Genomic DNA, 12,924 nt, shown 5'->3' with positions numbered 1-12,924 from the left:
AATCCCTGCTACGTCCACTTGGCCATTTTAAAAATAATGGAAGTAGGTGGGGAAAAGAAAAATCTATATAAGTTATTGGGGGAAAAAAGGGGGGGGGGGTGGAATTGGAAAGGGGGTGGGGATGGAGGAGAGAGGTCATGATCTAAAATTGTTGAACTCAATATTCAGTCCGGAAGGCTGTGAAGTGCCTAGTCAGAAGATGAGGTGCTGTTCCTCCAGTTTGCGTTGGGCTTCACTGGAACAATGCAGCAAGCCAAGGACGGATATGTGGGCATGAGAGCAGGGTGGAGTGTTGAAATGGCAAGCGACAGGGAGGTCTAGGTAATGCTTGCGGACAGACCAAAGGTGTTCTGCAAAGCAGTCACCCATTTGGTCGCTCCAATGTAGAGGAAACCGCATTGGGAGCAACAAATGCAGGAGACTAAATTGAGGGAAGTGCAAGTGAAATGCTGCTTCACTTGAAAGGAGTGTTTGGGCCCTTGGACAGTGAGGCGAGGGGAAGTAAAGGGGCAGGTGTTGCGCCTTCTGCGGTTGCATGGGAAGGTGCCATGGGAGGGGGTTGAGGTGTAGGGGGTGGTGGAGAGTGGACCACAGTGTCCCGGAGGGAACGATCCCTGCGGAATGCCGCCAGGGTGAGAGCAGGGAAGATGTGTTTGGTGGTGGCATCATGCTGGAGTTGGCGGAAATGGCGGAGGATGATCCTTTGATTGTGGAGACTGATAGGGTGATAAGTGAGGACAAAGGGGACCTTATCATGTTTCTGAGAGGGAGAAGATGTGAGGGCGGATGCGCAGGAGATGGGCCGGACATGGTTGAGGGCCCTGTCAACCACTGTGGGGAGAAAACCTCGGTTAAGGAAGGAGGACGACATGTCAGGGGAACTGTTTTTGAAGGTAGCATCATCGGAACAGATGCGATGGAGGCGAAGTAACTGAGAGAATGGGATGGAGTCCTTACAGGAAGCGGGGTATGAGGAGCTGTAGTCGAGGTAGCTGTGGGAGTTGGTAGGTTTGTAGTGGATATTGGCGGACAGTCTATCACCAGAAATTGAGACAGAGAGGTCAAGGAAGGGAAGGGAAGTGTCAGAGATAGACCATGTGAAAATGATGGAGGGATGGAAATTAGAAGCAAAATTAATAAATTTTTCCTGGTCCAAACGAGAGCATGTAGCGGCATTGAAGTAATCATCGATGTACCGGAGAAAGAGTTGTGGGAGGGGGCCGGAGTAAGACTGGAACAAGGAATGTTCCACATACCCCATAAAGAGACGGGCATAGCTGGGGCCCATACGGGTACCCATAGCCGCACTTTTATTTGGAGGAAATGAAAGGAGTTTAAGGAGAAATTGTTTAGTGTGAGAACAAGTTCAGCCAGACGGAGGACAGTAGTGGTGGATGGGGATTGTTCGGGCCTCTGTTCGAGGAAGAAGCGGAGAGCCATCAGAGCATCCTGGTGGGGGATGCAGGTATAGAGGAATTGGATGTCCATGGTGAAGAGGAAGCGGCTGGGGCCAGGGAACTGGAAATTGTTGATATGATGTAGGGTGTCAGAGGAATCACAGATGTAGGTGGGAAGGGACTGGACAAGGTGGGAGAGAATGGAGTCAAGATACCAAGAAATGAGTTCCGTGGGGCAGGAACAGGCTGACACGATCGGTCTGCCAGGACAGTCCTGTTTGTGGATTTTGGATAGGAGGTAGAAGCGGGCCGTCTGAGGTTGGGAGACTATCAGGTTGGAAGCTGTGGAGGGAAGGTCTCCAGTGGAGATGAGGTCAGTAACAGTCCTGGAAACAATAGCTTGATGTTGGTGGTGGTGGGGTCATGGTCCGGGGGAGGTAGGAGGAAGTGTCTGCGAGTTGACGCTCAGCCTCTGCCTCAATTTAGTCTACTGCATTCGTTGCTCCCAATGCGGTTTCCTCTACATTGGAGAGACCAAATACAGACTGGGTGACCGCTTTGCAGAACACCTTTGGTCTGTCCGCAAGCATTACCCAGACCTCCCTGTCGCTTGCCATTTCAACACTCCACCCTGCTCTCATGCCCACATGTCCGTCCTTGGCTTGCTGCATTGTTCCAGTGAAGCTCAACACAAACTGGAGGAACAGCACCTCATCTTCTGACTAGGCACTTTACAGCCTTCCAGACTGAATATTGAGTTCAACAAATTTTAGATCATGAACTCTCTCCTCCATCCCCACCCCCTTTCCGATTTCCCCCCCACCTTTCTTTCTCAATAATTTATATAGATTTTTCTTTTCCCACCTACTTCCGTTATTTTTAAATGTATTTTCATCCATTGTTTTATTTCTACCTTTTAGCTTTTTTTGATTCCTTCACCCCACCAGGGCTATCTGTACCTTGCTTGTCCTGCTTTCTACCTTTAATGAGCACATTCCTTAGATAATATCACCACCTCTCTGTCCTTTTGTCTGTGACATCTTTGGTTATCTTCAACTATCACTGGCCCTCTATCCAGCTGTACTTGTCCCACCCCCCCTCCCCTCCCCACCTTAAACCAACTTATATTTCACCTTCCTTCTATTTTTACTTAGTTCTGTTGAAGGGTCATTCAGACTCGAAACGTTAACTGTGTTCCTCTCTGCAGATGCTGCCAGACCTGCTGAGTTTTTCCAGGTATTTTTGTTTTTGTTTTGGCTAGTGCTACATACTGGAGGCACGAGGGGCAGTGTGAATGAAATCCAAGCATCAAGAGCAGTAAATTCAGAAAACAGATTTCTGCCCAGTACTTAAAAGCAACATCAGGAGAGGGTAATCCACTGATTATAAATCACTTTGGGATTTTGAGGATGTGACATACTACATAAATGCAAGTTCTTCACAGCAGTCACTGTGACTCACAGGCAGCTTTGTGCAGTTACTCAAACAACGCTAGGTGGCAGTGCTAAAGGTCACAAACATGAACCATGTTTTTCTGCAACTACAATGATCTGTACATATTGTTTGTAGGCATAGAACTTCCTGGAACATTTGAGCATAACAGCAGCTCAAGAGTGAGACGCACTGCTTTTTTCTGCAGAAATTCATGCATAAATAATTAGTTATGCCAAAACATTGTTACATGTGTATTTCCTCAAAACTATGCACAGATCCTGAGTTTGTACACTGAGGCCCCACTTTGCTCAATAACAAAGTCCCACCCCTAAGCAAAAGACTTGAAAATGAGATTCCTGTATTCCATGGCCTCACCCTTTCCATCTCTAATCTCTTCCAGCCTAAACCTCATATCTCCACTCCTATGCTTCTGGCCTCCTAAGCATCCCTGATTTTATGCTCCAACTCTTTCAACTGCCTGGGCCCCAAGCTCTGGAATACCTTCCCTAAACCTCTCCAACTCTCTACCTCGTTTCCCTCTAAGACGAACCTTAAAACATCTCTTTGACCAATCTTTATCATCTTGTCAAGTATCTTATCTGGCTTGATTTTATCTTTAAATGTTTCCGTGAAACACCTTGGGTCATTTTATTTTGTCAGAGGTGCTATGTAAATACATCTTATCTATGCTCATTCTGAACAAGTGTAAATTTGTCCTCAAACTTTTAGGTGTAACAGAATCCAAAGTCACTATTGGGAGTTTTCTCGTGTTGCTTTAATTCCCAAAATAAAAAGTTATACCTCTAATTGTTGAAGGAAAGATAATTGAAAACACTTACATAAGGACATAAGAAATAAGAGTAGGCTGTTCGGCCCCTCAAGCCTGCCCTGCCATTCAATATCATGGTTGATCTGCCCCAGTCCTCAGCTCCTCTTTCATGCCAGCTCCTCACTGCCCTCAACTCCCTGATATTTCAAAAATCTATCAACCCCCTCTTTAAATACTTTGTTGGTTGAGAAACTGATAAATAACCCTGAATAAGTGCCATTCAAACAGACCTAGGGTAATTAAAGTTTCAATGATGTTTATTTAATCAGAGTAGAGCTAGCAGGGAGAAAAGTTAATCAATGGCTGATCCATCTTTGAATTTGGGATTTGGATTAATCATACATCTCCCAGATTCAAATGAGGGGTGCAAGAGAGCATGCAGCGGGCAGCACCAGGCATAACGCTACAATACAGGACTACCTCCATGCTAAACAGCAGAAGCAGCATGCAATAGACAGAGCCAAGCAATCCCACAACCAACAGATCAGATCTTGGCTCTGCAGTCCTGCCACATCCTGTTGTTTAAATGACCACCAGCATTCGCAACTAACAGGAGGAGGCAACTCCACAAATATCCTCATCCTCAATGATGGGACAGCCAAGCACATCAAAAAAAAAAGCAAGGCTGAAGCATTTGTAATAATCTTCAGCCAGAAGTGCTGAGTGGATGATTCATCTCTGCCTACTCCCTAGGTCCTCAGCATCACAGATGTCAGTCTTCAGCCAATAACATTAGTTCCATGTGATATTAAGAAACGGCTGAAGGCACTGGATATTGCAAATACTACGAGCCCTGACAGCATTCCAGCAATAGTATTGAAGACCTGTGCTCTTGAACGAGCTGTGCCCAAAGCCAAGCTGTTCCAGTACAGTTACAACACTGGCATCTACCTAGCAACGTAGAAAATTACGCATGTATATCCGTTCCACAAAAAGCAGGACAAATCCAACCTGGCCAATTACCACCTCATCAGTCTCCCTTCGATCATCAGCAAAGTGATGGAAGAGGTTGTCAACAGTGTTATCAAGGGGCAATTACTCAGCAATAACCTGCTCACTCATGCTCCGTTTGGGTTCCACCAGGGCCAGCAAGCTTCAGGCCTCATTACAGCCTTGGTCTGGAGACAAAGGAGCTGAATTCAAGAGGTGAGGTGAGAGTGACTGCCCTTGACATCAAGACAGCATTTGACCAAGTGTACCATCAAGGAGCCCTAGCAAAACTGGGGTCAATGGGAATTGGGGGGCTCTCTGCTGGCTGGAGTCATACCTAGCACAATGGAAGATGGCTGTGGTTATTGGAGGTTAATAACTCAGTTCTGGGTCATCACTGCAGGAGTTCTTCAGGGTACTGGTCTAGGCCCAACCATCTTCAGTGCCTCATCAATGACTTCCATCATAAAGGTCAGAAGTGGGTATGTTTGCTGATGATTGCACAATGATCAGCACCATTCACGACTCTTCAGATACTGAAACAGTCCATGCCCATATACTGCAAGATTTGGACAACATTCAGGTTTGGGCTGAAGTGTGGTATGAAATCTTACTTGCCACTTAAATGCCAGGCAGTGACCATCTCCAACAAGAGAGAATCTAACCATCTCCCCCTGACATTTAATGGAATTGCCGTCACTGAATTCTGGGGGTTACCACTGACTAGAAACTGAACTGGACTAGTCATATAAATACTGTGGTTACAAGAGCAGGTCAGATGCTGGGAATTCTGTGGCAAGTAGCTCACCTCCTGAATCTCCAAAGCCTGTCCACCATCTACAAGTTGTACAGAAGGAATACTCTCCACTTGCCGAATGAGTGCAGCTCTATTAGCACAAGCAGCTCGAGATCACCCAGGACAAAGCAGCCCACTCAACTAGCACCCCATCCACCACCTTAAGCATTCACTCCCTCCACCACTGACACACAGTAGCAGCTGTACGTACCATTTACAAGATGCCACGTGGCAATTCACCGAAGCTCCTTCAATACCATGTTCCAAATCCACAACCTCTATATCACATAGATGGACAAGGGCAGCAGATGCATGGGAACACCACCACCTACAAGTTTCCCTCCAGGCCACACATCATCCTGCCTTGGGACTATAATTCCTTCACTGTTGCTGGATCAAAATCCTGGGATTCCCTTCTGAACAGCACTGTGGGTGTTTCAACACCACATAGCCTGAAGCGGTTCATGAAGACAGCTCACCATCTCAAGGGCAATTAGGGATGGGCCATAAATGCTGGCCTAACCAGGGAAGCCACAGCCAGAGAACGAATAAAGAAAAACAATGCTAAAAGCACCTTTATAAGCAAGGACATTTCTTCAGGGGGAACCAAGAATTCCAAAGAGAGGATCGTTAACTCCATTAATGATAAAAATTAGACATGTGGGCAGTCAGCAGTTCAGTTTGGGAACAGAGAATTGCAGCTCAGAGTCTAGGAAGCAAAAGAGATAAATGTTAGCCATTGCTGCAACATGAGCAGAGAAAACACTAACTTTATTTACAATGCAGAATATGGTGGGTGCTCGCACTCAGTTTGGAGATACAGTTCATGGGGGAAGAGAGGCTGGAAGATTTGCCTAACATAGAGCTAGATGAGAGCAGCTGGGTAAGGTGGTTAAAAGAGACTTTCCTAACTGCAAGATCAGTATAGAATCTAGCGGAAATTTTGGTGCAACCTCCGCATAAGTACGATCAAGAATTTCAGGTACAGTGGTATCTTTATTAATGTAAATTATGCAAGTAAATTCATGTTCCCATTCTGTGTTCCATGGCCAATAAACCAAACATCAGTCATAAAACAGATTATTGGACGTAATAAATTATTGGATGTATTGAAAATATTGCTAGCAGCAAACACTGAACATTGTACAATAGTGAACTGTCGGCGCGACATTAGTCGTCTCAATTTCTCTGCTCCTCTCACCCATTCTAACCTGTCTCTCTCTGAACTTACTGCACTCCATTCTCTCAGGTCCAACCCTGACATTGTCATCAAACCCGCTGACAAGGGTGGTGCTGTTGTTGTCTGGCGCACTGACCTCTACCTCGCGGAGGCTGAGCGTCAACTCGCAGACACTTCCTCCTACCCCTCCCTGGACCATGACCCCGCCACTGAACATCAAGCCATTGTTTCCAGGACTGTCACTGACCTCATCTCCTCTGGGGATCTTCCTCCCACAGCTTCCAACCTGATAGTCGCCCAACCTCGGACGGCCCGCTTCTATCTCCTACCCAAAATCCACAAACAGAACTGCCCCAGTAGACCGATCATCTCAGCTTGCTCCTGCCCCACAGAACTCATTTCTTGTTATCTTGACTCCCTTCCCTCTCCCCTTGTCCAGTCCCTTCCCACCTACATCCGTGATTCCTCTGACACCTTACGTCACATCAACAATTTCCAGTTCCCTGGCCCCAACCGCTTCCTCTTCACCATGGACGTCCAATCCCTCTACACCTCCATCCCCCACCAGGATGGTCTGAGGGCCCTTAGCTTCTTCCTCGAACAGAGGCCCGAACAATCCCCATCCACCACTACTGTCCTCCGTCTGGCTGAACTTGTTCTCACGCTGAACAATTTCTCCTTCAACTCCTCTCACTTCCTCCAAATAAAAGGTGTGGCTATGAGTACCCGCATGGGCCCCAGCTATGCCTGTCTCTTTATGGGGTATGTGGAACATTCCGTGTTGCAGTCCTACTCCGGCCCCCTTCCACAACTCTTTCTCCGGTACATCGATGATTACTTCGGTGCTGCTTCATGCTCTCGTCAGGACTTGGAAAAATTTATTAATTTTGCTTCCAATCTCCACCCCTCCATCATTTTCACGTGGTCCATCTCTGACACTTCCCTTCCCTTCCTTGACCTCTCTGTCTCAATCTCTGGTGATAGACTGTCCACCAATATCCATTACAAACCCACCGACTCCCACAGCTATCTCGACTACAGCTCCTCACACCCCGCTTCCTGTAAGGACTCCATCCCATTCTCTCAGTTCCTTCGCCTCCATCGCATCTGTTCCGATGATGCTACATTCAAAAACAGTTCCTCTGACATGTCCTCCTTCTTCCTTAACCGAGGTTTTCCACCCACGGTCGTTGACAGGGCCCTCAACCGTGTCCGGCCCATCTCCCGCGCATCCGCCCTCACGCCTTCTCCTCCCTCCCAGAAACATGATAGGGTCCCCCTTGTCCTCACTTATCACCCCACCAGCCTCCGCATTCAAAGGATCATCCTCCGCCATTTCCACCAACTCCAGCATGATGCCACCACCAAACACATCTTCCCTTCACCCCCCTTATCGGCATTCCATAGGGATCGCTCCCTCCGGGACACCCTGGTCCACTCCTCCATCTCCCCCTACTCCTCAACCCCCTCCTATGGCACCACCCCATGCCCACGCAAAAGATGCAACACCTGCCCCTTCACTTCCTCTCTCCTCACCGTCCAAGGACCCAAACACTCCTTTCAAGTGAAGCAGCATTTCACTTGCATTTCCCCCAACTTAGTCTACTGCATTCGTTGCTCCCAATGTGGTCTCCTCTACATTGGAGAGACCAAACGTAAACTGGGCAACCGCTTTGCAGAACACCTGCGGTCTGTCCGCAAGAATGACCCAAACCTCCCTGTCGCTTGCCATTGTAACACTCCACCCTGCTCTCTTGCCCACATGTCTGTCCTTGGCTTGCTGCATTGTTCCAGTGAAGCCCAACGCAAACTGGAGGAACAACACCTCATCTTCCGACTAGGCACTTAACAGCCATCCGGACTGAATATTGAATTCAACAACTTTAGGTCGTGAGCTCCCTCCCCCATCCCCACCCCCTTTCTGTTTCCCCCTTCCCTTTTTTTTTCCAATAAATTATAAAGATTTTCCTTTTCCCATCTATTTCCATTATAAAAAAATTAAAAAAAACCCCACTAGAGCTATACCTTGAGTGCCCTACCATCCATTCTTAATTAGCACATTCGTTTAGATAATATCACCAACTTTAACTTTAACACCCATGTGTTCTTTGTACTATTGTCGTTGACATCTTTTGATGATCTGCTTCTATCACTGCTTGTTTGTCCCTACAACCACACCCCCCCCTCCACCTCTCTGTCTCTCTATCTCTCCGCCCCCCCACACACACACCTTAAACCAGCTTATATTTCAACTCTTTCTTGGACTCGAACTCAAGTTCTGTCGAAGGGTCGTGAGGACTCGAAACGTCAACTCTTTTCTTCTCCGCCGATGCTGCCAGACCTGCTGAGTTTTTCCAGGTAATTCTGTTTTTTTATTGTACAATAGTTGCTGGCACAGACAAGAATGGAGGAGAGATCAGTGGGTCACATGACTGGTGTAGCGCCAAGTGTGATGGCTGACCAGTCAAAGAGTGATCCAGCAACCAAGAAGCCGCAGCATAGTGGCAATGGCAAAACCATTTGAAACTCTCAGGGACCCGAAGGGAGCCACAGACTCCTGGTTTAACAAAGGAACAGGCTAGTTGGCGCATCAAGTCTATACTAAATTTCCCGCCCCCCCCACCTCCACCAAAGTACAGAATAATCTCACTTTCCTCCTTACTCCCCATATGCTACAAGAGGGAAATAGTGTATATCATGACAGGTTTGAAATGTTTTGAATGTCTCTGCATCTTAACCCCACCCCATCATATTCCCTCTGCAATGGGATCATCACCATGCAAAGTAACCGCAGCAAATTCTGGATTAATATGTGGCCACCAGGCACTGGTAAATCCCCACCCAATCAGAGTAGGGAGAGGAGTTTTTGTTGCCTAGTTTCAAAGGAATGTTGACTATTATTCATTCTGCTAAAGGCAGGAAATAACTTGCATTTTCACACCTTTCATATGTTCAGGGTGTCCAAAATTGAAGTACAGCAGCCAATTTGCGCCCAACATGTTCAGTGGGTCTTTGTGCTGGTTGGGGAAGGAATATTGGCTCGAAAGCATCACCCCAAGATCTTTTACACCCAGGTGAACAGTTTAGGAGGAGGAAAACAAAACACAAGAGGATGCACCAGCATGTGTCAGTAAGTCAGCAGCGGATTGGTTCATGGAAGGCAGCCCATCAGCAATGCAACAATCCTTCAGCATAGCAATGGAAAGTCAGCCTAGATTATGCGCTTAATGCTGTGGGCATGTGAAACAAATGGTAAGTACTACCAACCGAGTCAAACACACATTTTGTAAAAGGAATGTTAAGCAGGCCCTTATAAATACCATCTATAAAAAAGGTTTCAATTGAAGGTGTTTGGCAGCAATCAAAATCCTATTGGCTTTCAGAAGTGCATCAAGACACGAGGGAAATTTTCTATTCCATATCAGCAAGACCATAAATTGAGCTTCACCTATTGTGCTGATAAATTAATCCATGAAGCCAAAAAAGCGTTTTTTTTAAAAAGCAGAGCAGGATTTGTCAAAAAACGCCTCTGTGCCTCATTTTCTGAGAATGGCTTTATCAAATACACTTAAGCGCTGTTAGTTAAATACTGAAACTGTGGTCAAGTTCATATTAACCGCAAGACAAGAAATCTCCCTTTTTAAAAAAAATCCATTAGAGCTTTGTTTGTGTAATCGCTTGGTGACTGTCCAGTCTTGTTCTCAGCTTGCAGTGAAGACAGGCCCTGACTCAGCATTTCCGACAAACAAAGGCCATTTGCTTTCATGCTTACTGTTTTCGCTTTGCTGATCAAAGAGCTGCCAATTTTTCTTTTCCCCTTCACCATTAGTCTCAGGGAAAAAAAAGCTCAAACTTGATGGGGGCCCCTTCAGGAAAGGGTCGCAGAGGTCAAAATCAGAGCCTGCTCATGTGGTTTCATTGGCCTATTTCCCTGCAGCTATTTCTCTCTTCCCATCCCCTCATATTTACTTGCCCTGCTAGGAGTTTGCTGGTTATAGAAACTAAAAGAATAAAAGCTTTATACAGGGAAGTTTTGCCAGTGATATTAAAAACAGGGAGTTAAGGGTGTTGTAACTGCTAGGTACTCCATCATTAAACATTTAATTGGACTCTGGATGTTTTCAGCAAATCTCCATTTAAAAACATGCTTTGAGAAGAATGCATCAAGACAAAACTTAAAACCCTTCAGCTGGCCTCAACTTCAGCCACCCCAAGTTAACAAAATGGGATTATATTAAATAATTAAAATCTCGCACATCTTCCATAAGGTTTATGGAACGAACTGCTGACTCACCAAGGCATGCCCACGCCAAAGATTTCTTTCTTCAATTTGTGCCTTGAAGCAAATTATGTTCCTGTGCCTACATAATGTGTAGGGGGAAGGGAGTGAAGATGGGAACTATCCCATAACACAAGTTGTTTGGGCTTGTACATAAAACAAAGTGGAAGAGAAACTGCAACATTTCAACAAAATAACCATCAGACCCAGTAACTTATTCCCTAGTTCTGATTAATGTGTGATTACTTAACCATTTTCAACGTTATAAATCAAAAAAATTTATTCATTAACTATCTCTGTTTTTGTTTTCAGAACAGCAGCTTTCCTCAACTTGTTTGATTTACTGAATGGGCCTGATTATGGAACAATGATTTAATGACAACCTACTATCAGCAACCCTTGAAAGATGGTAGGACAAAGCCACTTGACTTGCCTTTACTCTGAAATGTTAATTTACATTATGCATACTAGATCCAGTAGAATTAGGACAGGAATAAATCTGCAATCCTGTTCAATAAAACTTAATCACAATAGCACATACATGATTGTTCTCTTTTGTGAGTGCTCCTGGTAGCTCAGTGGTGAGCACTATTGCCCAAAACAGAAGGTTGTACCTGTAAATCCCACTCCATAGCCTTGAGCACAAAAACTGATGCTGGCACTCAAGTGCAGTACTGAGTTAAATAGTTAAACTGAAACCCTATCTGCCTTCTCAAGTGGACGTAAAAGATCCTATGGCAATATTTTGAAAAGGATGGGAGTTACCCCAGTGTCTGACCAATATTTATCCCTCAATCTGTTGTTCAGTGATGTTGATTATCTGGTCATTATCACACTGCTGTTTGTGGGAGCTTTCAATCCCCAATTGTCAAATTAGCATGGATTCAGGGGAAAGACTAATAAAAGATTTGTTTTGATGGGAGGGCATGGGATTGGGAAGGAGAAGAAAAAAAAACTGGGCTCAGAAATTTATTTTCTTAAAACTGAAACGTATGTTTTTATGTACAGCATTTTGGTGCCTTAAGTTAGATGGATTTGCATGAACAGAGTTCCTCTTGTTTAAGCTGCCTACTTTGTTAAGATGACTGAACAGTTGTCCTTAACTAATACACTGGTATACAGTGGACAAACTAGTGCAAATCTAGAAGAATTATACAAACATTCATACCAATTTACCCCAAACAACACTTCTGCCAAGATATATCCACAGTGATGGTTTTCATCAATCTTTGGCAACCAAAGATGGTGGTGTGTAATAAGTTGAGTGCTCTATTTATCTGGACAGACCAACAAAAGCTACATTGAGTTGTAGCAGTTTTCTAATTACTTGATTGTACATTGTGAATCATTACTTTCACATGCAATTGACTGTATGCTTGTCCAGTACTATTTATAATTTTTAATCAGCCTAGCAATATAGCTTGATAGAAAGGGAGCATAACTAGCACAAAAACCTACGCCACAGTGGTGTTTCCATTTGTCGAAGATTTGTTCAGGCACTGAATAGAGAAAATACAGAGAAAATTACTTAATACCAAGTGGATACCACTAGTTAGATACCTAAGAATCAACTCCAGCATAAATTACAGCAGGTGTCCTTGTTCACTATGACATTTACACATACAATGTTATACTGCTATAAGCTCGATATGGCTTTATGAACTATAAAAAGTCGCTAATCTAACTCATCTATAATTTGTTTAAAAATGTAAAAACATACCCTGGAAAATGTGCCCTCAAGGGCACTTCCATTAAACTCCCATTCTCTGAAGGACATATAATTCAGACAATCCGATATTATAGTCCTTCAGATGGACTCAAAAACGAAAAGCACTGCAAGCTTTTTTTTAAAAAATGCACTCAGCAGCTGTATGTGTCATAGGAAAAACTTTCAACCTTTACAGTCAAACAGGAAAATCAACAGTTAAACAGATTTTCCAGCCTGGATGTAAACAGTACTATTATCAGTCTTTTTCAGCCAGCATTCTCCAATAAACTGGGAGGATAAGGCTCTGTGGTGGTTTAGCTAATCAGAATCCAAGCCAATTTTTGAAGTAAAGGAAACAAGCTTTCAGGACA

The 12,924-nt window shown here is 44.8% G+C and overlaps 1 protein-coding gene across 5 annotated transcripts in view; it reads right to left on the bottom strand.

Annotated features, from left to right (window-relative positions):
• Positions 1 to 12,924, bottom strand: part of yap1 (Yes1 associated transcriptional regulator) — a 168,318-nt gene that overhangs the window by 107,658 nt on the left and 47,736 nt on the right. The window contains exon 1 of one of the 5 annotated variants that reach the window (XM_041199407.1): positions 12,566 to 12,612. The exons of the other annotated variants lie outside the window; for them this stretch is intronic. Coding sequence (XP_041055341.1) covers positions 12,566 to 12,597 — 32 coding nt within the window. The 5' untranslated portion in view covers positions 12,598 to 12,612. Of the gene's footprint in view, positions 1 to 12,565; positions 12,613 to 12,924 lie in introns of those variants that run through there. 5 annotated transcript variants of the gene reach the window in all.

The sequence above is a fragment of the Carcharodon carcharias genome, chromosome 11 (assembly GCF_017639515.1).
Source record: "Carcharodon carcharias isolate sCarCar2 chromosome 11, sCarCar2.pri, whole genome shotgun sequence".
Taxonomy (NCBI): Eukaryota; Metazoa; Chordata; class Chondrichthyes; order Lamniformes; family Lamnidae; genus Carcharodon; species Carcharodon carcharias.
The sequence above is the reverse complement of the archived record's forward strand: the minus strand, read 5'-3'. Positions and strand labels throughout refer to the sequence as shown.